The sequence below is a fragment of the Cetorhinus maximus genome, chromosome 9 (assembly GCF_964194155.1).
Source record: "Cetorhinus maximus chromosome 9, sCetMax3.hap1.1, whole genome shotgun sequence".
In the NCBI taxonomy this organism is placed as follows: domain Eukaryota; kingdom Metazoa; phylum Chordata; class Chondrichthyes; order Lamniformes; family Cetorhinidae; genus Cetorhinus; species Cetorhinus maximus.
Genome location: NC_135887.1, coordinates 11,304,767 through 11,332,369, shown reverse-complemented (window position 1 = coordinate 11,332,369; position 27,603 = coordinate 11,304,767). Strand labels below are relative to the sequence as shown.

General features: G+C 48.5%; 1 protein-coding gene across 1 annotated transcript in view; it reads right to left on the bottom strand.

The window, feature by feature from the left end:
* Positions 1 to 20,083: 20,083 nt before the first annotated feature.
* Positions 20,084 to 27,603, bottom strand: part of dusp14 (dual specificity phosphatase 14) — a 36,598-nt gene continuing 29,078 nt past the window's right edge. Inside the window, exon 3 of the mRNA XM_078548033.1 lies at positions 20,084 to 22,094. Within this exon, the coding sequence (XP_078404159.1) occupies positions 21,363 to 21,971 (609 nt within the window). The 5' untranslated portion in view covers positions 21,972 to 22,094 and the 3' untranslated portion in view covers positions 20,084 to 21,362. The remainder of the gene's footprint in view (positions 22,095 to 27,603) is intronic.

The window sequence follows — 27,603 nt, the reverse complement described above, 5'->3', positions numbered from 1 at the left end:
TTTAGAAGAATGAGAGTGCGGCCTTATTGAAACATATAAGATTCTTTGGGGGCTGGACAGGGTAGATGCTGAGAGGTTGTTTCCCCTTGTGGGTCAGTCTACGACCAGAGGGCATAATCTCAGAGTAAGGGGTCGCCCATTTAAGACAGAGATGAGGAGGAATTTCTTCTCTCAGAGGGTTGTTAATCTGTGGAATTCTTTACCGCAATAATCAGTAAGGGAATCAAGGGTTATGGGGAAAAGGCAGGAAAGTGGAGTTGAGGATTACCAGAGCAGCCATGATCTCAGTAAATGGTGGAGCAGACTCGATGGGCTGAATGGACTACTTCTGCTCCTATGTCTTATGGTCTAATGGCCAGCCGACATTTTCAAAAACCTCATCCACGGGTGGGATAAAAGCATTGCCAGTGGCAGTAGTGGGGAGTTTGGTACTTAGTTTGCTGTTGGCGACTTATTGATACTTGGCAGCTTCATCTCTGTTCGGGTCTTCATTCTTAGCATTTCTAGGCTTCATTTCAGGTCTTCTTGGTGTCTCCAATGTCCCCTGAGGATTCAGATCGTGTGGGCCCTTCCAGGTACCAGACAACCTTCCGTTACCCTGGTAATGGGGATTGTGGTTCTCTGCTGGTGGTACCTCCTTTGAGGAGGAAGAGAGGGGCAGAAGGCAGTGGAGGCCAGGTGTCCTTGTGCAGCTTCCAGGGGAGGGACCTGTGGGAGGAGAGGCGCAGGCACAGGGGGCCCAAGGCCAGCAGGAAGTCCAAGGTGGAAGGGGCTGCAGAAGATGCCACTATCCTGCTGCCAGGGTTTACAGATGGTGATGCAGCTACCTCAATATGCCCGAGGTGCAATGCCGAAAGAGGCTCCGCCTCTCAAGGGAGACAATGATCTCCGTTTGTCAGATGATCGGGCCTGAGATCAGCTCCGACTGTGTGGGTGAACACCCCATGCCAGTGGCTCTGCAGGGCACAGTGGCCCTCAACTTCTAAGCATTCCAGATCTTTCCAGGGCTCAGTGGGGGATCTGTGTGGAGTCTCCCAATCAGCTGTCCACAGTTGTGTCAGAGAAGCTCTGTTCAGGAGGATACTGACCTTTATTCTTTACCATACGGATGAGTCCAGCCAGGCACAGCGAGCCAGAGGCTTCGCGGCCATTGCTGGCTTCCCCCGTGTCCAGGGTGCTATAGACTGTACACATGTGGCCATCAAGGCACCAGCAGGTGAGCCCGGTGCCTTCATCAACAGGAAGGGCTTCCACTCCATGAACGTGCAGATAGTGTGTGATCACAGGATGCTGATTCTACAAGTCTGTGCAAGGTACCCAGGCAGCTCCCACGACGCCTACATCCTCAGACACTCCCAGGTGCCAGGGTTCTTCAGTGCTCCAGCCCGGCTGGATGGATGGCTGCTGGGTGACAAGGGCTATCCAGTGAAGAGGTGGCTCATGACACCTCTCCACCATCCAAGAACAGAGGCAGAGAAGGGTTACAATACGAGCCACGCCTCCACAAGGGCAATGATAGAGAGGAGCATAGGTCTTCTCAAGATGCGCTTCCAATGCCTGGACCGTTCAGCGGATGCACTACAATATTCCCCGGAGTGGGTGTCATTGATTGTGGTTGCAGGGGGGACCCACTGGAGGAAGAGAATCTTGACACAGCTCCACGGGCCACAGAGGATGAGTCCAGCAGTGAGTCCGAAGATGAGCATGGTGAGGAGACCGCTGAGGGCATGAAGCCAGACCTTGGTAATCTCTAGAGAGGCAAGGATACCAGGGATACCTTGATCCAATGCTCCTTCAGCAAGGTTACCAAAGATCAGCTTCGACCGCACGCCAGGGCTGCCGCCTCCATACTGGTTGTCTGAAATGACCCTTTCATTTGAACCCAAAGTCCACTCAATGCCTGTGTAATAAAGTTCAGAGCCACTTAAGTCCAGCATTACATTCTGTGTACCCTGCACCAACAAAATAAAAAGGTGAAACATACTCAGGCCATTACGACAAAAACAAAATTCTTCTCATTTTTGACAATCCAAAAAATCTACATAAACTTCTCTGGTCTCCATTCCCAGTAAAGATAAACCAAACATAAATGAACAGAAAATCACCTGTGAACTGTCACTCTCGTGCTCATGGTGCCTTTAACTTATGTCTCCAAGTTCTACATCTTGGTTCCTCTCCCCATCGCTGGCACCAGCATTGGAGACAGCCTGCTGGCTCTGCTGTCTTGTTGGCCTTGATGACCTTGTCAGTCGTCCTCTGGCCAGTGGAGCCTGTGCTGGCCCCGCCTGGGAGGGAACAGCCAGTGCCACGGTTGGTATCTCCCCAGTCACTGCAGCCTCATCGGATGCCACGGTCACTGGCAGAGGTGGAGGAGCTGCTGCCGTCATCCAGAGCGCCCTGAGAGGAGCCCGCAGAGATGACAGGCAGCTCGTGTGCCAACGTGAGGCCACTCTGGACCTCTCTGCTCACCATTGATAGACAGGCATCTAGCTGGGATACTGGGTGCCTCATCCATCTCCCACACTGGCACTGACCACCTGAGGTCATTGCCTGTGTGAGGGTTTGCAGGTCCGAGCACAACCCCAGGAATCCCTCATTCTGTCCCTGGAGCTATCTCTCCATGAGAGTCGCCACTCTCTCAATGGAGGAGGAAGTGCACTCGGCCATGAGGGTCAACGCAGTGTTCATGCTCCACATGGCTCCTCCATAATAGAGACCATGGCTTGCAGACCCTCATGGATCTCCGCCAGATCCTCCCGCACATCTCGCTGGACATCCAGCATCTGCTGCCTAATGGATGACTCCAGAGGCTCATCATCTGCCTTCAACTGAGCATCGCCCTGGTCTCCAGCAGCCCCCTGACTGCCAACGCCCTGGGCACTCTCTGCCTCCACCTGCACCTCAAGCGAGTGCAAAGTGTCCTCACCAATGTGCACCGACATTCTAGCCATTGATCATAGCCCATCGAGGTGCTGGTATCTGCGCTGGTGCCGGAAGTGCTTCAGTGCCAGAGAGTGGATGTGACGCAGGTGCAAATGAAGCCCGGTAGTCCTCCAGGGTCAGGGTGGCCCTTCGGTGAATCTAAAAGGGAGAACAAGGACATGTCATTAGTTTAAGTCACCACACTGTCACTGTGCATGCCAGGCACCCTGGTGAGACAATGGAGATCTGCATCATGGTGCCATCGTCTTTCAATGATCAATTGGGACTCCAGGTTCGAGGCTCCCTTCAATGCAGGGACTACAGTAGAAAGGTTGCACAATCTGAAACTCTCCCCTCTCTGCTCTGCGCTCTTACCTTTACCTGGCACCCCTGCCTCTCCGCGCCCGGTTGCATGGGGACTGTGCCGGCTCTCAAACTCGAGGTGGCTCGCCTTCTCCTGAAAGGACAGAGGAGCATTGACTAATCCACTCTCTACCTGCAGCGCCATTGCAGCCTGGCCAGCCCCAGCTGAGGGGCACCTTGCAGGGCACATCCAAGTTGTGGCCCTCAAGCCACAAGGCACTCAGTCCAAGCAGCCGGGGCTCACCCCCTTAGCCAGCTCCGGTGTGATTGACAGTGGGCACTCAGACCCCAGCACCCGTCACACCTTAACAATTCTGTACACTGATCCATGCCAACACGGGACTCACCCTTCCTGAGAGAAGCAGGTCATTGAACTGCTTCCGGCGCTGCACCCAGGGGCACCACGCCATATCATGGCTGCTCACCAGCACTGCCACCTCCTCCCATGCCCCCTTGGTGAGGTGTGGTGGCCTCCTCCTCCCATCTCTGGGGACAAGGGTGTCCCTCCTGGTAGCCACCTCCTCCAGCAGGACAGCGAGACACTCATCCAATAAGCGTCACAGGGTTCCAAGCCTCTGACCTGCTCTTGTAGCCACAGTATTTATATGGCTAGTCCAGTTCAGGTTCTGGTCAATGGTAACCCCCAGGATGTTGATAGTGGGGATTTAGTGATGGTGATGCCATTGAACGTCATAGGGGTGATGGTTAGATTCTCTCTTGTCGGAGATGGTCATTGCCTAGCGCATGTGTGGCATGAATATTATTTCCCACTTGTCAGCCTTATGCTGTTTGGCAGGCAAGTAGTCCTGTGTTAAAGCTTCACCAGGTTGACATTTAATTTTTAGGTATGCCTGGTGCTGCTCCTGGCATGTCCTCCTGTACTCTTCATTGAACAAGGGTTGATCCCCTGGCTTGATGGTAGTGGAAGGGTGGGGGATATGCTAAGCCATGGGGTTACAGATTGTGCTCGAGTACAATTCTGCTGCTGCTGATGGGCCACAGCACCTCATGGATGCCCATTCTTGAGCTGCTAGAGCTGTTCGAAATCTATCCCATTTAGCACGGTGGTAGTGCCACACAACACGATGGAGGGTATCCTCAATGTGAAGGCGGGACTTTGTCTCCACAACGTCTGTGCGGTGGTCACTCCTACCGATACTGTCATGGACATGTGCATCTGCGGCAGGCAGGTTGGTGAGGATGAGGTCAAGTATGTTTCATCCCTCTTGGTTCCCTCCACCTGCCACAGACCCAGTCTAGCAGCTCTGTCATTTAGGACTCGATCAGCTCGGTCAGTAGTGGTGCTACCGAGCCACTCTTGGTCATGGACATTGAAGTCCCCCACCCAGAGTACATTCTGCGCCCTTGCCACCCAGGGCTGATGCCCTGGCATGAATAGGTGGGGGATAGGTCCCATCGCTCCCTCCCCGGAGACGAGAATCTCCCCCCGTCCTCCACCCCTGCCACTGGCAGCCTGGATCTACTTGCAGTAAGATCACTCTGCACAGCATCTTCTCTGTGTCTCTGCTGCAAATTAAGATGCTGTGAAAGATTCTGAATTGCCCCAGCTTTATCTCGCTCCCCTTTTACCTGCTGCCCATTGGCGCTCGTGCAGTTTCTCCTAACATGAAACCAATGCCCTCCTGCAACTTCCCAAACCAAACAAGTAACAAAATCTCCTGCCCTTATTTGGAAGGAAGGCGCAGATGTATTGGTGCGTTCTCTAATGTGTTGCTGAATCACTGGAGTGACTGAGATTCGCTGGCTTTTCGCATCAAATCCTTGATCACGAAAGTGTAGAGAAATTGCCCGGTCCCCTGGAAGGCTACATTCAGGGGATTAGAAGCTCTGAGCAGCAAAATCATTTCCACTCATGTCATTCAGGGAAAAAACGGATTGCTCAGTTTGGATAATTATTATTGGAGGGACATCCGCAAGTTTTCATTTGAACCAACCCTTCTCGTTATCTCATAAGTCTTTAAAAAAATCAACCTAATGACCTGGCTTTAAACATTCTTTATTGAAGCTGTAAAGAACCCCAATTCTACTGCCTGCTGGTTTATTTCTACAAGGCTATGGGGAGCATTTCCCCTTCTTTGCCCTCAATGCAGTGGCGGGCGTGTGAAAGTCTTTGACCGCTGGCCACAGCGGAGGGTTTTCGCGCCGTGTTGTCCACTTCCCGCCGCATTAATTATAGGAAATACTCCGGATCACTGACGGGTGAGTGAGTGGCCTCTGATTCATCCACCCTGCTGTGAGCTCACCACTTCCTTACTCCGGGCACCATATTTAAATGGAACTCGTGCACAGTTTTCATGTTGGAAAACATGACTCTCAAAGGGAAGAAGCATGCTTCTCCAAAATTCAGTGACACCTCTCTGGGACGCTTGCTGGGCACAGTCCAGACCTGCTGCAATGTCCTCTACCCACCCCCGTGATGGCCGGAGGAGGTCCACCAACCTCACCACTCCAGCTTGGCAGACAGTGGCAGCGGTGGTCGGTGCCAATCCTGCACACAAGATGTCAGCCATCCCAGTGCAGAAAGAGGATTGATGAGCTCATCTGTCCTGCCAGGCAAGGCAACCATTTCATCAATCTCAACTCACACAGCAGCCCATCACACACATTCACTGGCATCTCACTCACTGCCAGCTCAAGGGACATTATCACCCATTCGCACACACACACCCTCACATCTCCATCTGGCCTCATCTCCTCTGGAGCTCACATCCTCATCCCGTCCATAGCTCCGCTTGGCACTCACACATGCCTGGCATCCTCATCATCTGTCCTGGCATGTGTCCTGCTCACACTTTCCATCTGTCTTTATGCAGGACAAGCTCGCACACAGTCGCAGGGAAAGGTCCTACACCAGGGGTGGAATGCTAGAATTCAAGGGCCTCACTGCTTTCAAGGAGAGAGCCATCGAGCTAATCGGAGTGGACTTTGACCAGGCCTTCCTCGATGGTGAGGTCAGTGGTGCACACCTACATGAGGATCTTGCACCACCTGATCCCTCAGACAACCATACTGCTTTAGAGTCGCCTGCTATGCACTAAATATCTCTACTTTCTTTCATAGGCACCTCTGCCAAGTGCCCGAGACCCTCAACCAGCCAGGCCCTTAGTTTGAGCCCTGATGACACCCTAGATGAGGAACCTGAGGACTGTACCTTTGAAGGCTCACCACAGCGCTCACCCACACCCTCCACCAGCGCAGAGACACACTTTGGTGAGACCTGCTTCTAGAGCAGCCTCGATGAGCGCAGCACACAACCTGGTCCACAGCAGGTGGAGGCAGGGACATCCGAGGTCACCGACACTTGGACACTTGCTGGAGGCCGGGAATCTGTGGAGCCTGAGTCTGATGACAGGTCTCCGGACTCTGCCTTAAATCAGCTGTTGGAGCTGCAGCAACAGCCACGGGAGCATCAGGAAGGGATGTCAGCTGCATTCCTCAGATTGCAACGGGACGATGGAGGAGTCCGTCTGCCTTCAGTCTGAGGTGATAGTGTCGGCATGCCAACGCACCGAGGTCAACACTGGTAGGATGGTGGCTGCCATGGAGACCTTGTCCAGCACTCCATCACTGTAGCCATTGGTGGCATCCATCAGTGGCCATGCGAGAGGGGGGTGGGGCACCTCGATCTCACTCCAGCTGTCCCTTCTCCTCAAGGGGTCAACTAGGGGCCCTCGGGCACCCATAAGGAGGAGAACCAACAGCTGGACACCCTGGGGCCATCCACCCAGGAGACTCCGGGACTGTCTGGCTGATCCCAATCCCCTCTTCCTGTGACCCTGTCACCTCCAGCTCCACAGGCTGAGGAGGGTGCACCTGCCCCACAGCAGGACACCCAAAGCAGGCCGGGACCCTCCAGGTCTCAGGCCTCCAGAAGACGCCTGCCAAGGTCATCACAGACAATAGGGTGTAGCAGTCAGCAGGCTGCCTCCACCTCCGCTGTGGATGTTGGGGATGCACCCAGATGTAGCAGTGAGGTTAGGGAAGTTAAAAAAAAAGTTAGGAGCACAACAGTGGCATGGGTATTCACTACATGTATATATGTTCACAAATGTAAATAAAATCTCCTCTTGTGTATGCCTACTTTTTATGATGAGCTATGTGTTGCTGTCAATCAGGGGTGATCCTATGGCCCCCTCCCCCCACTTAGCGCAGATGTTGCTATCCTGGGCCTCTCGACTGTGTCGTGAGCTCCCATATCACATCGTGTGGCCCTTTTCAAATCCTTCTCGACATCAGTGCTGCCTTGACCTTAATGCTAAGTGAGCTTGTGGATGGAACCTTGTTCTCATGCTTTGCAGGGTCGTGTCATGTTTATTCTTCACCGTGTAAGATTGAGGCAGAGGTTTTTCTCCTATTCCATTTGCATTCTTGAAAGGTGAAGGCGTAGTGTACAAGGAGAGATGTCTTAACTGGGAGACGGGTCATAAATTGTGCAACTCTATGTGCTCTCTGTCTTCGGGCAGAGTCTTCATGCGATGAGCCCATACTCGGAGTTCGTATGCACTCCTGTCGTCCGACTGTGTTTCTGACTCTCCGAGTGTACCTCTGCTAAGCTGACCAATAAGCGGGAGATCATTGACACCTCAAGGTGCCAAAGCTCTGCCCCTCTCAGCCACATTGTTGCCCTGGCGCTCAAATCTACAACTTTGAGCATTTCTCAACCTGTAACTGACTGTGTTGCGTCACCATGTTGGGATACAGCGCTGTGCGTCCCATCACCTAAACACTCACCGAGACGTGTGATGCTAATTGCAAATGGTGACTTCAGGCAGTCAGGAGAGCCTTTGAACAGGCTCTGGAAGCACACGTTATAGCTTTAGACAATGTTGAGGGGAGCAATGGGATAGGAATGAGGATGTACTGAAGCTGTAGATTGCTCTTAATTAGCAACGACTCGTCACCTTGAGGGCCTCGTGCTGTCTGAGCATGTTGGAGTTCACAAGGGGCGGGGATGGCCAGGAGGACATCATGTGTGTCTTAAAGAGGAGGCATTTTAAGTGGTTGACATGTAAGTGGTTGAACGTCATCATCCTCAGGTGGTCCACATGAATAGTAAGGTGAGGGTAAAAGTGGGCCAGCAACCCTAACTGAGAGTGCCAGCTGTTAATGTGGTAGAGAGGAAGGTGACACAGAGGATTGAGCCATCTCAGAATAGGTGCACACCTGCAGAACATCCTTGACTGCCTTGGTCCACGTGTCACCTATCAAGTTCACCATCGAGGTTACACAGAATGTGTTGTCCCGTTGATGGAGGTGGGTCTCCTTGAGGAGCTTTGTCAGATTGAAGGCAAACAGCTACAAGCTCACTGAGGATAGTGGGACAGCTCCTGGCTCTTGTAGGCTGCCTCACTGTGACTGGGATGCTGGAGAGACGCTTGAAGAGGCAGTACCTTCTGATGCCTGACGCCGGGACTCCCTCCTCCAGTTAGCATCTCATCTCAGCAAAGACACACGCTCCCGAGGCTTTATCATTCTTCAAAGGATCGGGACAGTGTGAACCTGAGGTGTGACTATTCACTCTTAGATTGAAGTGTGTGGTTGAAATGAGAGGAATAGCAATGCTGGTGTTAATGTGGGCCCACGATGGAGGGCACTTGTCCAAGAGGGTACTCACTACAACTCGTTACCCTCCTCATGGGGCCTCTTCCCCCGCAGCCTTGGCTTCCTCGAACTCAATGCCTTTATCCTCTTCCATGTCCTCTGGCAAGTTCTCCCTCTTCACAGCGCCAGGTTGTGCAACACGCAGCACACACAATGCCACAATGATCCATGAGATCCCCTGGGGAGTGTACAGGAGAGCTCCGCCAGATCTGTCCAGGCATCGGAATCGCGTCTTTAAGATCCCTATTGTGTGCTCCACCAGTGCTCGGGCAGAGGCATGAGCTTTGTTGTACCTTCTCTCTGCAGGATTCTGTGGCCACCGCACAGGCGTCATAAGCCACATTCTTTGCGGGTTCCCTTTGTCACCAAAGAGCCAGCCCTGGACCCTGTGTGGCCCCTCACCACCCGGTGTCCGGGATCTGCCAGCGACTTGATGTATGAGTCGTGGATGCTCCCTGGATACCTGGCACAAACCTACATGTTAACTTTCTCGTGGCCGCAGACCAGCCTGTAGATTGAGTGAGTGGTAGCCTTCCCTGTTTATGTATTGGAGTGCTAGCAGCCACACCAGTGCAGTGGACGGCACCCTGCGCCTGTGGGAATCCTGAAATCTCAGAGCAGCCCAGTGCTCTGGCGTCCTGGCTGGTTTGATCTCTGTCAAAGTGGATGTAACTGTGGGCTGGTAAAAAAGGCGCCTGTGACCTCATGTCTGCATTTGTGCGTGGATGCTTGGGAGATCCCGCAGAGGTCCCTGGTGGAGCCCTGGGGGTAGAAGTTGAGCACAGGCCATTACTTTCAGAACCGCCGGCAATGGATGTCCTCCCAGTCCCCGCGGCGCCAATCCCTGCAGAATGTGGCAAATGGGAGCCACCAGATCCCTGGACTTGCGGAGGCATTGGCCACACAGTCTGTCTCTCATCTGCAGATAAGACACGCGAGTTCTGTACACCTTCAGTCTGGCGAGCCGCCTACACATGACATTTTTGTGAGCCTCATCCTCTGCAACCAGAGGGGGCCCTGCTGGGCCCTTTGGTCTTGAGGGTTTTGCTCTGCCCTTTGCCAAGCCAGGCACCTCCGTTGCAATCTTCCCCTTCTTCTCTCCTGCCTGTATGCGATGATGTCGGCAGCAATGAATCCACCTTCTATCTTCCTGATGGTCCCCTCTCTGCAGTGTCAGTGAGAAACAGGCAGGAGTCAGCATGAGTCTCCAAGGGTCCTCTTTCTGTCAAGAACCTGTCAGTGAACGTAGGTTCAAGGGCTTTGTTCCAGTGCCGGCAAAGACCCGCCCCTGAAATGCTGGCCAGTGTTGGGGTGTGATTCAAGGTGCTTCTCCGCCCGCCTTTACATGACCGACTGCTATGACATTGCTTCAGCCAGGTACTTGGGTGTGCTGCTGCCAGCCCAGGGGCTAGGATCCTCATTCACTAGACTCTTTGGGACAAACATGAGGGTAAATGTTTAGTCAGGAAATTAGATTATTTGAGGGGAGGCTTCCTTTCTGTGAACCTACCAGCGCCACAATTCTAACATGCACCTGGAGCTTGCCCAATTGCTCGAGAGTTCGCTATCGCTCTGGGAAGTTTCCACACTGTGAACAAGGGGTTAATACAAGGAGATCGATTATGCAGCTTGGTGGGATTAGCCTCACATGAATGTGCAACATTGCTTTACTTTCCTGATTCCCTGCATTGTCATTGAAAGGCTCCTAACATGTCTCAGCTGTGCCTCCCTCCTCTTTTGGGAATGCACAGTTCAGCTGGGTGCCCCTTTAATCGGCTCCCCCCACCCTTCCAGTGCATGCACCCGCCCTCCAATCCGCTCTCAGAGCCCTCACCAGCAGAGTTTCTCCTCATTTAAATTTAGCACTGCGCCATCACTGCAGGTCGGAAGATGGTGGCGCTGACTTCTCACTGCCAGATCAGCTTGGACCCTCCCTGTGTGAGTGCAGAAACTCATCCCATTGTCCTGGAGGAGCTCAACGTTTGGGTTTCCCTCCATCCAAGACCTCTCAGCCCTCCCCCTGGATTCCTTGGTCCCACCAGTGGTGATTGTGGTGGATATCTATTTGTTAGCCCCTGGAAATTTTGAGGTGGCTGTGCTCATGGCCCATGGGGATCTCACCCCTCCCCATCTTGAGGCCACCTGGACAGGTGCCCCTCCCCCCTATACCTTCGGATAACCCCCCTACAATGCCTTTTGCCCCCACCTGTAGGCTGCAGATGCCCCCGCTGACTGAGTGTGCCACCTGCGGCCTAGCGTGATGCCAGAAGCCCCTTGGGCCGAGGTGCGTGATGTTCCGACACTGCCCTGTGTGTGCACAACATGCTGAGCACGACTGAGACTGGCCTGACGTGCCCTCCCCCTCCCTGGACTGGGACAAGGGGAGTCTTTGCAAGCTCAACAATGTAAACTGAAGCGCTTCTTCACCCAGCGCTCCTCCCATCCTGGCCCCAAGTGGCTCATGTCATTCTGTAATATACTCTCTGCCCATCCAGGACGCTGATCCCCTGCACCCTCCCCCGGTCATGTGGCTGAGTGCAGCCTCTCCACTCTTGCCCCCTCTGTGGAGCCCCTACCTGCAGCCCCTTCCCATGCTTCAGGCCAGTTGCCCCCCACAACCCCCGCCTCCCCTCACCCCGGCTTCCCTTGTGCAGCCCTAGCCCTTTTAGTATTCCTTCCCCCCACCCCACCCCCACTAGGTCTATCTGTACGTTGCGTGTCCTGCTTTCTACCCTTAATTAGCACATTCCTTTAGATAATATCACCACCTTCAACACCTCTTTGTTCTTTTGTCTGTGACATCTTTTGGTTATCTCCACCTATTACTGGCTTCTTGTCCCAACAACCACCCCCCTCACCCTTAAACCAGTTTATATTTCACCCCTTTCCTATTTTTACTTAGTTCTGTTGAAGGGTCATGAGGACTCGAAACGTCAACTGTGCTCTTCTCCGCCGATGCTGCCAGACCTGCTGAGTTTTTCCAGGTATTTCTGTTTCTGTTTTTTGTTTTGGATTTCCAGCGTCCGCAGTTCTTTGCTTTTATCTTGTCATTCTAATTGTACGCTCTATTGCCCCGATGATCCAACGCAGGGGGGATGATTCCAGCGCCTCGAGGAGTCCGTGTTCCACGTCTACGTAGAACGTGCGAGGTTTGTAACTATTTAAAGGGGCTGCTCCTCAGGTTTTGGCTGCACCTCAGCCCCCCCACGCTCCTGACCTTTGGTCAGCTGGTGTGGAGCGGGGCAGGCAGGGAGGAGGACCTCCCTGTAGGCCTGCTCCTGGGCCTGGCCGCGTTGGTCTTCAAGAGGTCAGGCTGAGGGGTCATCTGGCCCGACTGCCTGCCCCTTTTCCGCATCTATGTCCGCGCCTGGAGAGGGAGCTCACAGTGTCCACTGGTGTGATTGAGGCCTCCCACGGGTACTGCAGGGCCCAGGGTGCATCATCAGTCCCAGTAATGCCGTTTTGATTGAGGTAGATAAGTTCCCTTTAATGTTCTGTCCTTTTATTGCAGTGCCCCTTTAAAGGGCTATCACTTTAATGTAATCTATTAATTGTTTTTTCCTTTAATTAATGTGTGTAAACCAAAAGAGTATACGACGCTACCTAAAAAGACGAGACTGGAGACTGTTCACGCCCAACAATTAGAGTCTGTGCACAGCAAGAACCCATATAGGCCTCCTGGTAGTTGGGAAAGGAATGATAACAGATTTCGAATGATTTACCAGGCAGAGTTAAATACCTTACTCACATTTACAAAGGTGTTGGATACTAGACTGGGTGAATTAAGATACTAGAGAAATGAACTTTAATGACATTTCCTAAACTTGTCGGTGCCTGTATTACAACAGCGCAGAGAGGAATTTGAGTGTTCCCCGGAGCAGAGAGCAGATTGTAATTTATGCTCCAGAAGAAGACATGTACCGAGATTGAGCACAGACAGAGGAGGACAAATAAGAAAGATTTGCAGCACATTATCAGTGCACTTCAAATAGAATGACTGTGTGCAGGGTAAGATCCCACAGAATGTATTGAAATGAACAAAAAGATTAATCATCTTTTAGCAGTAGCGCTGAAGGGGTGAATGTCGACTAGGATACCTTTCTGCTCTTCTTCAGATGGTGCGATAGGTTCTCTAACATTCACCGACAGAAAGACTCAGATAGACATAAGCGTAGCTCCTCTGACAAAGCAGCACCCCCTCAGTGCTGGACAGGGGCATCAACCCAGAGGATGTAATCCTGCAGTGAGGTTTGAACCTTAAACACAAGCAAAAGGGTTATCAGCTGAGCCAGACTGTTTCTTTATGCACCAGTATGGAATTTTCATGTCCGGCAACAGCCTTATTATGTGCACAGTTTAGTAGCAAGCATGTGCAACCAAATGAAATTGTGCAATTGCCCAACCGTGTTTTCTCTTGGGGCATTCGCTGTTGGACTGCAAATAAACCCAGGTTTCACTGCCCCGTCAACACCTGAACAATGGGAATTCGTCCAATCCTTTTCCTGGTCTGTTGGTGAGTCACTGCCAATGGGCAGTTTTCAAGCTTCTTGGCTTCAAAAACAGTTCCATTTATTAATTGGTTGTTGAATACAACCTAGTTATTCCCTTGACGAGTCTCAGCATCACACACCGCTTGCAGATAACCTGCGCACAGGGTGGGTTCTCCTGAATTGCTCTGGGTCAGAGCAGCCAGTTGGCGATGTGCCGATGAGGCCTAGTTTGAGATGGGCCTCCAGCCTCCCTACTGCTGGCTCCTCCTACTCCCAGCACACCCACTTATTCCAGGCCCAAAAATGGGCCAAAATGAATTTCCACTTCCATAACTTTCTGGGGAAAAAGAAAAAAATCAGATTTCCATTTGCCTCGTGAGATATTCACCTCAATTAACGAGGTTACTGTGTTAAGCTTTCATCAGCGAGAAAGCAAGCCTCAGAATTCCAGCTACGATTCTCCAATCGGCCTAGTTTTGACCATCAGAAAAATGGCAATCCTGCTTTCATTCTAAAAAGGCCACAGGCAAACCACGGGAAAAAGTAACATCTTTTCCTCGACAACATTTTTCCCTCAATCAACATTAGTGTAAATGAAAGCAAATTATCTGTTGTTATCAAAGTGGGGTTTTATTTTTTTGCTGTGGGGCCTTGCTGGGTGCAAATTGGCCACCGCAGTTTTGTTTTGCATTGTAATACTAACTGTCCTTCAAAATAAGTACTCGCTTGTCCTTTGGTTGTCCTGAGCTTGTGAAAGGCGTGATATAAGTTCAAGTTATTTTACCGTTGGACTTTCACAGGACAGTTTCCCATGGTGAGGTTCGCTCCCCCCAGTGTTTGCAGGTCTTTCGGTGACCCACTTATCACTGTTCACATTTCCTGTTAACACTAAGGAGCAGCATTGCAGATGGGAAATGTGCTCTTCATTTAAATAAACTGTGACATGGTGCAGATTGCTTTCTTATCCCCAAAGTCCAGAGCTGTTACCCTCAGGGCAGTCTCCTACCATCGTGGTTTTATGCAGGCACATTCAAGACCCATCTAGCAAGGAATATTAATACAGCAGGCGATGAGTTTCACGGTAAAAATGAATGGCAGATATTAGATTAGCGCTGTCCACATTTCTCCCCCTGCAGTACTTCCTTCACATTGCCCATAAATATTGGTAGAACTTTTATCTTGTTTTCCTTAAACACATTTAATGGGTTAAAGGTTCAAATGGTCAACTCTCTACGAATTTGCCAAAATTTCCATTGTATTAATCAGTACAAGTGCAGTGGAAGTGAGAACAGACCCTGGCTTTCACCAACATTGGAATAAGGTTGGCATGATCTCGGAGCAAGGCTGAATGTGAATGAACATTTTACTGTCTATGATAAAAGCAAAATACTGCGGATGCTGGAAACCTGAAACAAAAACAGAAAATGCTGGATAAACTCAGCAGGCCTGACAGCATCTGCGGAGAGAGAAACAGATTTAACGTTTCCAGTCCAATAAGACTCTTCTTCAGAGCTAAAGAAGCTTTAGAGGAAAAGTCACACCGACTCAAAACGTTAACTCTGTTTCTCTCTCCACAGATGCTGAGTTTTTCCAGTGTTTTCTGTTTTTATTTCATTGTCCATTACTGGATCAGTAACAGTTTATTTCCACTCTTCCTGTACACTTCCTGAAGCAGTGTGGCATTTTGAAATAATCTTCATGTGATCTTTGAAGCCCCTGAGTTACATGACTTAGGGCTATTTTTACTTTATGCCCCCTGCCCCCAGGCATCATTTCGTAGCTTCCCCTTGCTGTTTCAGTGCTGCTCTCTCTCTCTCTCTCTCTCTGTGCTCAATCTCAGTACATATCTTCTTCCCGAGCATAAATTACAATCTGCTCTCTGTTCCAGGAAACACTCAAATTCCTCTCTGCGCTGTTTTAAAACAGGCACCAACTGATGGATTAGAACAAGTTTAGGAAAGGCCATTAAAGTTCATTTCTCTGGTACCTTAATTCACCCAGTCTGGTCTCCAACACCTTTGTGAAAGTGAATAAGGTATTTAACTCTGCCTGGTAAATCTCTTTAATTAAAGAAGTTTAGATGGTCTCAGTTCCCACTGAATCTATGCTACAGCCCACATCAAGACATCTTTCTTAATTAGCTCTAAACTAATGGTAACCCATTCATAGCTGGGTATATTAGTGGTGGTGCCGTGTTCAGTGTGGAGGATATCCTTTCTTCAGGGACGGTCAGTGAAGCAGCATATCTGCTGTGCTACCATGTTAGTCCAGGAATAATCAGCTCTCAGATTTAAACTCTGACTTCATGGGAGAGTCAGCAGGCAAAGGCTGCATTTCCCGTTCGGGTCATTCACAGCGGACACCCATCCGCAGCTGCACTCGAGCGCCCGGTGGGATTGGCATGCCGGCTGGTTGAGTGTGCCCGCTGCCACGAAGTGCCCAGTACTCGCTCCAATGTTAAATTGCAGCTTTCTGCCATGCTTGTGACGGAGGTGCCAAGCAAGCCCTTTGCCCAGTCGAAAGGGACAGTTTGGGTGAGGTACTTGCCAAGCCTCTGTTCGAGGTGCTGGCTTTTCCGCCCTTTTGCAGGCACACGGAGGAGGGGTTTGGATGACGCTGGCCTGCTCTGTTCCCCAGCAGCTCCCGGAGTTTGGGCAGCCGTTCGCTTGCCCTGCCTACTAGCCTGGAGAGCGGCCAATGGCAGAGGAGGTGAGCCATCCCAGGGTGAGACGTCTCAATCAGCGGCAGCTCCTGCGCTGTTGCAAACTGCCTTTCAGCCTTAATACCGGACAGAGTCTCTGTTGGGCGAATAGAAGCTAAAAAAACAAGTCTTCTATACTAACAGTGTGCCACAGCTTGTAGTGTGGTGTCACATACACCGCATTTCAGGTTCAGGAACCTGCAGACACCACATTATGGGACACATTTAGTCTCTCAATTTCTTTTAGGGAAAATGACCAGTTATTGATTTTACAATTTCATATTAATGTGCTGTGACCGATAACCAGATGCAAACTTTCCTGGCGTTATCTCTCTTGCCACTGGCCGAACTATAATTATTGAGCGAATAATGAGTCTACTGCTCTGTAGATCCCCTGTTCAAGTGAATGGTTGATGCTGTGGTGAAGGGAGATCTGAGAAGGGGTTATTTACCGTATGAGGCCTTCAGTCTCAGCGGGTTTGAGGAAGCACTCATTGCAGCCTTTCCAATAAACACTTTCCTCCTCTGTAGTACTCCTTCTTTGTTTAAATGATGGGTATCACACTTATGGATGGGCCTTGTCTGTATGTTCTGATAGCATCCTTGTGTCTAGCCTGCATCTCACACCTTAAAGTGCCACAACTGTACATCTCATCTGATCAGCTCAAATGTCATATTCATTAAATAGCAATAAATCGCACAGTGTAACACCCAGCAGTTTAAAACAGTGAAGGGGGAAGAGCCAGAGAAATGCAGTCACTGGGTTTTCCGACCTTTGATCAGAACCAGTTGGAGATTTACAAATTGCTGCCAACCTAAATATATCTTCACTCAGCGACAGCAAGTCACCTTTAACTTGATCTCAGGGTGCGGTAATTTTACTGTCAGGCCGTAACGGTACAGGTTGCTTTGCGCCGAGTTCCCCCTTAACGGTCGACCACTTTCCCCTTTAAGCCTTTTAAGAAAAGGCATAATCATAAGGTACTGCCTTTTGTTATTAACCGAATACATTGTGCATTGTGTGAGGTGTCATTCGCTATTATGAAACATGCTTCTGATTGGTCAGAAGTATATCTTGCTGAATGTGATTGGAACCCTCATTCTATGAAGATTTATGAGGCTGTTACTTTCAAATGGTTACCGCTGACCTGGCTGATGTGTTGGGTGAGAGTCCACATCGGATATTATGGATTTTTTCATGCGTCTCAGCCACCAGCTCAGAACATTGGTGGGAGTCCAAAACGAAATGTTGTAATCCAGTGGAAGCTGCTGTATCTAGCTTTCCGCTGTTGTGTGTTTTATTTTTACTTTGAATAAAGCGCATTGTTTGTTCCCCGAAGACTATGGGCAGATACAAGGAGGCACTGCGTCATTTCTACAGTTCACCGTGTTCTCTGTCTGACCCCTGGGCACTGCCAGACTACCAGATATTCCAGTGGAAAGGTCAAACTTGTGCCAAAGTCAGTGAGGCTGTGAAATAAAAACAGAAAGTTCTGGAAACGCTCGGCAGGTCAGACAAAATCTGTGGAAGGAGGAACAGATGTTAACATTTCAGGTCTTACTTAACATCCTTCACCAGAAAAGGTGGGATTTTTAAGTCCACTGAGAAGGTGTTCGTTTATTTTTGGAAAAAAACAATATCCTGGAAGTTCCCAGTGTAGTTTATGCTCTACTTCTTGGGCGGGATCCTACTGTGCACAAGGGAGCCGACACAGTTCACACCACATAACAGTGACCGCATTTTAAAGGATTCCAGTTTCTCTGGATGTTTTTGGGGATGATTCTGAGAGATGTCATACAAAGAAAGACTTGCATTTATATAGCTCCTTTCACAACCTCAGCACCTCGCAAAGAGATTCACAGACAATGAAGTACTTTTAAAGAGTATTCACCAGTAATGTAGGAAAGGCGATGGCCAATTTGTGCACAGCAAGCTCCCACAAACATCAACTTGGTAATGAACAATCTGGCGATGCTGGAGGAGTAAATATTGGTCAGGGCACTGGATAAGTCCCATTGGGATCTTTCACATCAACCGGAGAAAACTTTCAGGTTGAGATTTTACTTTTAATTTTACTTTCCCTGGAAAGTACTGAAGATCAGAGGGACCTTGGTGTGCGTATCCACAGATCCCTGAGGGTAGCAGGGCAGGTAGATAAGGTGGTTAAGAAGGCATATGGGATACTTGCCTTTATTAGCTGAGGCATAGAATACAAGAGCAGGGAGGTTATGCTGGAACTGTATAAAACGCTGGTTAGGCCACAACTGGAGTACTGCATGCAGTTCTGGTCACCACATTATAGGAAGGATGTGATTGCACTGGAGAGGGTGCAGAGGAGATTTACCAGGATGCTGCCTGGGCTGGAGGGTCTGAGCCATGAGGAAAGATTGGATAGGCTGGGGTTGTTTTCCTTGGAGCAGCGAAGGTTGAGAGGGGACCTGATAGAGGTGTATAAGATCATGAGGGGTATAGGTAGGGTGGATAGGAAGGCACTTTTTCCATTAGTAGAGGGGTCAATAACCAGGGGGCATCAATTTAAGGTAAGAGGTAGAAGGCTATGAAGGGAGTGGAGGAGAATGTTTTTCACCCAGAGGGTGTTGGGAATTTGGAACTCACTGCCTGAAATGATGGTTGAGTCAGGAACTCACGTAACATTTAGGAAGTATTTAGATATTCACTTGCGTTGCCATAGCCTCCAGGGCTATGGGCCAAGTGCTGGAAAATGGGATTAGTGTAGTCAGATCTTTGTTGACTGGCATACACACGATGGGCTGAATGGCCTCTATGCTGTAAACGTCTACGAGTCTATGAGAACAGACCAAGTCACAGTTTAACATGTCAGCCAAAGACAGCACCTCCAACAGTGCAGCACTCCCTCATACTGCGCTGGAGTGCCTGTTAATTTTTGTGCTCAAGTCATGGACCAGACTAGTCAGAAATTCTTCTTTCAAACACCCCGCTGGTATCTGTAGGTCCCAGTGGTGCATTTCCCAAAGTTAGCTTCAAACTGAAGGAGCAGCAGGAGTTAGACCCGAGCTAAATACTGTGCCGCATGTTGTTGACTCCGAAAGCGTTCCTGCAGGTATCATCACATGACCAGCCCACCTACAACCACCTCACCCACACTCCCATTGGTCACCCAACACCTCCCCTCCCCACACTAATTAAAATGCAAAAAAAACTGCTCATTATCTGATGGACAGTCAAGAGTCTTCCAAACAATTTGTTTCCCCACCTCCAATATTTTTATCATAAGTGAAAATGTTTAACATGAAAAAAAATAAAAGACCCCAGTAATTATTCTCTGGAAGCAACGTCTCAGAGACTCCAAGTCAATCCTGGTGGGAGTAACTTGGCAACCCTACTTATGACCGAGTGCTAAGTTGGCCTGGATCAGCAATAAGATGGAACACTAGGTCTAAATGTTGATCTTTCCTTTCTCTTTAAGATACTTTGCAATCTTCAGGGCATGCCCTGAATTTTCCATTTTATTTTACAGGTTGGCTAGCGCCCAGCTGCAGAGGGCTTAAACCTTAGCAGAGTCCTAGAAAGATAGGTCTTGCATACTCTGCCAGGACATCACATCGATAGAAATGATCATATTTCTGTGCATACACTCAGTGGTGACTATGTACATAATGTAACTCTTTTCGAGTACATTCACAGTTCTTGGTTTCCAGGAGTGGGACATGAACCCACAACCCTCTGATTCAAAGGCGAGGGTGCTATGAACTGAGCCACAGCTGACACCATGCATGTTCTTACTTTCAATAATAAACATCATACATTGTTGCTTCGCATCTGTTCTATTTTCTATACTCTATTCAAAAGTTGGAAGAATGAGGTATCAATAGCCTCAGCCTGGGGCTACAGGAGACAGGATTGGTTTATTGTCGATGTAGAGTTGAGCTACAGCACTGAGTGCGGGATCAATGGATCCAGTGCAATAAGACAAATCAAAGTAGACAAATGGACAATAGTTCATACAAAAAAAACACTTTTATTTATTTTTTTTAAAAGTTGTATGCTGTTGATAGAGCTCTTCCTACATTGCAATTCTCATTAAAGAAAACAAATAAGCAGTTCTTCGGATAAATTTGATTTCATTTACAGTGTTCTGGCACTGCCTGGATTACTTGTGCTCAGCTTTGCAGACGCTCTCAAGCTTAGACCTTTCGATACATCATTTAGACAATGTGCTCAAAAAAAGACAAACGTTTCTACAAGTCCCAAATTGGTCTGAATGATCTACAGCTGCCCAGAAATACAGTTCAAAGTTCCTCACAGGTCAAAATGGAGGAGAAAGTGCACATTATAATATGGTGAGGCCTGGCCCACCAACATAAACTGTGCTGGCACAAGGGAGAGTACAGATCTGGAATCTGTAAACCCCTCTGATAAACATACACCACTGAAAATATCTAAGCACTCATTGGGGGTAAGCCAAAGACAAATAATCTTTCGTAACTGCAACAGACCCACAAATTAAACCGATCTTTCATGAGTCCCTGTTGCTACAGAACGAGGGTTCAATTCTCTCAGAATCACAGCATGTAAAAGTAGCAGCGCCGTTTTATATTTCACTGACTATACTGAAGATCTTACATCATACCATTGAACAGATAAGCATACCTCTGCTGGTTTAAACTCACCTTTCAGGTAGGTCTCATAAAAGGTAGTAACACAATGATGCAACAATGATGCAGCAGTGCAAATAGGATCATTACATCTACAGTTTACTTCTTGTTCAAAGTGAACTTCAGCTATAATCTTGCCAAGTTCAGAGCAGCAGCTTACAGATGGGAGGAGGAGAGATTCTGAGGCTATGTTTGAAGTCTGTACAATTGTTCACAATTCAGGCAGAACTCTCCATTCTATAGTCTAACATCTCATCCACTTCAATATCAGACGTTTTAATATCTGCCTGCATGTCCACTGAAAGGACTGTGATTAAAAACATTAAAGATAAAATAATTAGAATTAAATTTTAGAAATACATCTATGTTTAAAAATAAATACAAAGAAATCAATTCCACTATTAAAGCTGTATAAAGCCCAGCAACTTTTAATGAATTTACAGTATTCTGAATCACTGGTTTATCTGAGGGCCTTGTGGGAAACGGAACAACTGATGTTCAATCCATTTATGATGGATTTAGCAGTGTCTACACGTTAATATTTTCCATCAGATTTATGATCCTCTGGGAGACTTTAAATCCTTTTTTTTTACAAGAGTAGTAGCAGATTAGTCCCTCAAATTGTGTTAAATGCCCCAAAAAGGAGTGAGGTTCCTGGTTTCTTTTTCATAAATGTCAGGGATGACCCCAATGGGAGATTGCACCATTTTAACACTGTTCTTGCCAAACAGTTTCCGCTCGTATTCTATCAGTTGCCTCCAGAAGCCCACGTTGGGCCGGATGATGGGGCGGTGAGATTTGACCCAATTGTGAGCTTCTAGGAGAGAGATCTTGTGGAACTTCATCAGGTAGGCAATGCAGAGGGAGGCCGACCTGCTCACACCGGCAACGCAATGCACCAGAGCCGAGCCGTGCTTTTTACTGACGCTGTGGATTTTGTCGGCGATGCTGTCAAAATACAGAGAGATCGGGGCGTGCGGCAAGTCAGCTACAGGCACTTTGACGTACTCGACCTCAGGCCAGTTGGCATTGGGGATCTCCATGGTTGCATTAATGATGCAGGTGATGCCCTTGGACAGGACCAGGTTGCGGTTGGTGGCTGCGTTGCCACTGCTGAGGTAGAGGCACGGGGTGATTTGAGCGATCCCACCCAGGACTCCCCCAGTCACCAGCCGGGGTTTGGAAGAGGGGCCGGGTGGGGTCCGGTGGAAGAAGCTTTGGCTCCGGGAACTCATCGAAATGTTTCCTTAACGAGGGGGTGGGGGGGGGTGTAACGGAATATTACAGAGGGCCCAAAACTTCTCCGCAGGAATTAAGCTCTCAGCCCCACGGCTGCCCTTCTGCTCATGTTATTGGTCCTGAAAAACAGTTTGCCAGAACGTTATTACATTAAATCATTTGTACAGCCCGGCATCCCCAACACACCCAAAACCAAGCAAACAATGGAGAGAGAAAAAAAAACTATTCACTAATATAACATTTCCCTTTAGAAACAGCTGAAGAGCCATCATTCTCTAGGCACAGTTGTTAGATAGGTTCAAGTTTCCTTCTGGAAACCACTTTCCTTCCCCCCACCAACCCTCCCCAAACTCTCAAAACAATCCTAATGAGAGAGCAAGCAGTCCAAGCGCCAAGGCTTTGGGAAGAACTGCCCTAGGATCAAGAGGGGAGGGCTGAATTTGACCAAATAAAACAAACGAGATTTCCTTTTCATTCAAGGCTGCCTTATAAATAACGACTTCGATTGTACTTATTAAAACAAGCGCAAATTTAAGTGCCACAGAGTCAAAAAGTAATACATTTCCTTCTATTGACAGTACTATAGGCTCAGGGTCAGCTGAGCCAATATTACATGCTTAAGTATGGTGAAGGTCAGAGTCATGGGGGAGGTACCTCACTCCTTGGTTATTATGGTCAAGTAGAAAAGGGGAAAGGAACAGCAGCACAGTGCAAACCTCAGTGCTGTTCCACTCAGATATGACAGGGATAAGGGCACTGAAGGGCAGACAAGTATTAAGGCCTTGCTATCTTCTTTTCCCTCCCAGACTAAAAAGGGGTCAATGAACAAAACACTCAATTCCCTCCAAAATCGATTACCTTTGTCCCCCGAGGTCTAGGCAGCCTTAGCATGTCCTGCCAGTTCTCATCTGTAACAGCTCAGAAGACTCCTAATATGAGGAATTCGCCCCAGAATAGGCCCGGGTCTAAATCAGTCATGCCCCCTTGACCTGCCCTCTCCCTACAGGAATTCCACACACGGGTCAAAAATCCCAGGCAAAATATTCCATATTCCAACCTCCATCCCAGTTCCACTGGAGAATGTCTATCTGGGAATTACAGATGAGAAGGGGGGTCTATAAGGGTTCCTAGGAGTTCCTCAGATCTCCGGGGCTGATCAGTGGTCTTGAAAGTCGCATGCTCTTTTTCCCTGCAGTTATTGTCTTCACAAAGCATCACATTAAAATGATTTGTGCTCCAAACAGCAGAAGTATTATTTGTGGTTGTTTACCAAGCTGCTAAAAATCTGTAAATTGAAACAAAAGCCCTTAGTCTATAGTGATAGAGACGCACAAATAAAGATGCTGGCGAGAGATAGAGTGGGTATGTACAAAACAGAAGAAGTGGCAGTGAGAGAGAGAGAGAGAGAGAGACACAGATGGACAGAAAGTAGGGATAGTGATGGAGAGAGAGAATGGAAGAGAAAGACAAGGAGTCAGATATAATAAAGGAGAAAGAAAGAAAAATGATAAAAGGAGAAACCTTGCAACAGAGTCCACAAAATTTTATCCACGTTCCTTACTCACCCACATATTTTTTTTTTTAAAAATTCGTTCATGGGATGTGGGCGTCGCTGGCAAGGCCAGCATTTGTTGCCCCTCTCTAATTATCCTCGAGAAGGTGGTGGTAAGCCGCCTTCTCGAACCGCTGATGTCGTGTGGTGTAGACACGTAAACTCTAGGGAAATAATTCTGCAATAATCTGTCCATTAATTTAAATCGCTTATTAAAAAAGAAATTCCGTCAACAAGGCTGAAGTCTAATCACGACGCTAATTCAAAAAGAAGGTTTTCATAACATTAGCTACAGGTCAGAAAACAGACTAACACGACAGGCGCTTAGCAACAGGCCACACTGGACTCTGGCCTAGTTCGTTATTCAAAATCAGATTGGATTTTGATTATTTGGAACTGTGTGTGTTCTTGATCAGAACATTTTTTATTAAGATAACGGACTTACAAGGGGCAGGCAGAAAAGAAGTGTAAGACAAGGTTGGTCTCATCTATTTTTAGGGTGACACAGTGGGGTAGAAATTAGTGTGCATTGTGCCTGCTTTACAGGTGTCAAAACTGTCGCAATGTACATCAAATGAGCAGTGGGACATCCTGTGCCAAATTTGTGTAGGCGTTGGTCACACTGCTGAATTTGTAGGACTCCTAAACATGTAAGTTAGGAGCTTACTGCCTGCTGAAGGACCTCGTAAGTAAATCTATTGGCGATATGAAGGGCAGGCTTCAGGCCTGTACCACGTCAGCCCCCTATAACTGTTAATGTAAGGCAAGTGAAAATTTAAAAAAATAATCTGCTCCTGTAGAGACAGGAGGAATGTGACATGCTTCACTGACTCCACAGGAATCAACCCTCTCCTTGCCAAACCCCCCCCCCACCAACAAACCCTGCACCAATCTCCAAACCCCCATCCTTCCATTACTAAGACTTACCTGAGGGCCTCTGCTGGCAAGTGCCCCAACATCGCTCTTTTTCACTTGGACAATCTGCCACAGTGGAGTTGGAGCCAGTGCCAGGAGATCATGCTAAATATGGTGACTGTAGGCCCAAGAATCCATCGATCCTCAGGCCTCTTAGTTCAGGCACATGAGCCAAGCCCAGAAAACAGGCCCAAACCAAAACCTACTCACTGCATTTAATAAATGGCACTCTTTTCCCTCAGTCCCATCACTAAGGGAAGAGACAAAGTATTACAAATATTATAAAGTATTTATAGCACTGGAGTAGTCCATTTGGTACAACAGGTCCGCTTGGTGTTAATGCTCCACACAAGCCTCCTTCACATTTCTTCATCTAGCCCCATCAGTACATCATTCTATTGCTTTCTCCCTCATTTCCTATCCAGTACCTCCTTAAATTTGTCCGTATGCTAGTTGCTTTCTGTGGTAGCGGGTTCCACGTTCTAACCACCCAAGTTGTTAAGAGTTAGGCCCCTGAAGCATCATTTGGGGCTTGTACCTTCTACAGACAGAAGAAACTACTGACTATGAGGAGCATCAACTCAGTGATCTGTACAAGAAATCTCACTAGGATGGCTGCTGATTGCTTCAGTTAATGCCGAGAGTGGAAGTATTCAAAGATGTTGGCTACCCGCAATGCAGTGCAGAAACGGGGAGATTGTACAGAAACAGCTCGTGTGGTTACCATAGTGACAGTACCTTTGCAAAGCCAATTCTGAGCAATGAAGTTGGACCCACTAGCTCAGCAGAATCAGAAAACCTTTGGCACAGAAAAAGTCCATTCAACCCATTGTTCTTAATTCATGCTGAGCTATCTACTCTATTTCCTTTTCCTCTACTCTGTAATATTTCTTCAATTATATAATTGTTTCCATCTTAATTGTATTTCAGGGGAAATTAGGTAAAACATTGAGGGAGAAAGGAATAGGTTATGTTGATAGGGTGAGGTGAAGTAAGGTGAGTCGTATGGAAAATAATCTCCAATGTACATCAGATGGGCCATGATCGATTCGCTTCTTCAAAAAAAAAATCATTCTTGGGATGTGGACATTGTTGGCTAGGCCAGCATTTATTATCCAACCCTAATTGCCCTCGAGAAGACACTGGTGAGCTGCCTTCTTGAACCATTGCAGTCCATCTGGTGTAGGTACACCCACAGTGCTGTTAGGGAGGGAGTTCCAAGATTTTGACCCAGCGACAATGAAGACGATATATTTGCAAGTCAGGATGGTTTAGAGGGGAACTTCCAGTTGGTGGTGTTCCCATGAGTCTGCTGCCCTTGTCCTTCTAAATGGTAGTGCTCGTGGGTTTGGAAGGTGCTGTCTAAGGAGGCGTGGTGAGTTCTTGCAGTGCATCTTGTAGATGGTACACACTGCTGCCACTGTGCATTGGTGGTGGAGGGAGTGAATGTTTATGGATGGGGAACCAATCAAGTGGGCTGCTTTGCCCTGGATGATGTCGAGCTTCTCAAGTGTTGTTGGAGCTGCACTCATCCAGGCAAGTGGACAATATTCCATCACACTCCTGACTTGTGCCTTGTAGATGATGGACAGGCTTTGGGATGTCAGGAGGTGAGTTACTCGTCGCAGGATTCCTAGCCTCTGACCTGCTTTTGATACCGTAGTATTTATATGGCCAGTCCAGTTCAATTTCTGATCAATGGTAGCCCCCAGAATGTTAATAGTGGGGGATTCAGCGATGGTAATGCCATTGAATGTCAAGGAGTGATGGTTAGTTTATTTGTTAGGGATGGTAATTGTCTGGCACTTGTATGGTGTGACTGTTACTTGCCACTTGGCAGCCCAAGCCTGGATATTGTCCAGGTCTTGCTGCATTTGTACATGGACTGCTTCAGTGACTCTGAGGAGTCATGAATGGTGAACACTGTGCAATCATCAGCGAACATCCCCACTTCTGACATTATGATGGAAGGAAAGTCATTGATGAAGCAGCTGAAGATGGTTGGGCCTAGGACACTACCCTGAAGAACTCCTGTAGTGATGTCCTAGAACCGAGATGACAGGCCTCCAACAACCACAACATTTGTGCTAGGTATGACTCCAACCAGTGGAGGGTTTCCCCCCTGATTCCAATTGACTCCAGTTTTGCTAGGGCGCCTTGATGCCACACTCAGTCAAATGCTGCCTTGATGTCAAGGGCAGTCACTCTCACCTCACCTCGGGAGTTCAGCTCTTTTGTCCACTTTTGAACCAAGGCTGTAATGAGGTCAGGAGCTGAGTGGCCCTGGTGGAACCCAAACTGGGAGTCAGTGAGCAGGTTATTTCTAAGCAAGTGCTGCTTTATAGCACTGTTGATGACCCCTTCCATCACTTTACTGATGATCGAGAGTAGACTGATGGAGGCGGCAATTGGCTGGGTTGGATTTGTCCTGCTTTTTGCACATAGGACATACCTGGGCAGTTTTCTACCTTGCTGGGTAGATGCCAGTGTTGTGGCTGTACTGAAACAGCTTGGCTAAGGGTGCAGCAAGTTCTGGAGCACAAGTCTTCAGTACAATTGCCGGAATATTGTCAAAGCCCATAGCCTTTGCAGTATTCAGTGCCTTCAGCCTTTTCTTGATATCACGTGGAGTGATTCTAATTGGCTGAAGACTGGCATCTGTGATGCTGGGGACCTCCGGGGGAGGCCGAGATGGATCATCCACTCGGCACTTCTGGCTGAAGATTGTTGTGAATGCTTCAGCCTTATCTTTTGCACTGATGTGCTGGGCTCTCCCATCATTGAGGATGAGGATAATTGTGGAGCCACCTCCTCCAGTGAGTTGTTTAATTGTCCACCACCATTCACAACTGGATGTGACAGGACTGCAGAGCTTAGATCTGATCCGTTGGTTGTGGAATTGCTGAGCTCTGACTATTGCCTGCTGCTTAGCACTACTTGTGTGACAAACAGCTTGGGTTGTTGCTTCACCAGGTTGACACCATATTTTTAGATTATGCCTTCCTCAGCTCATGGCATGCTCTCCTGCACTCTTCATTGAACCAGGGTTGACCTCCTGGCTTGATGGTAATGGTAGAGTGGGGGATATACTGGGCCATGAGGTTACAGATTGTGTACGAGTACAATTCTGCTGCTGCTGATGGCCCACAGCACCTCATGGA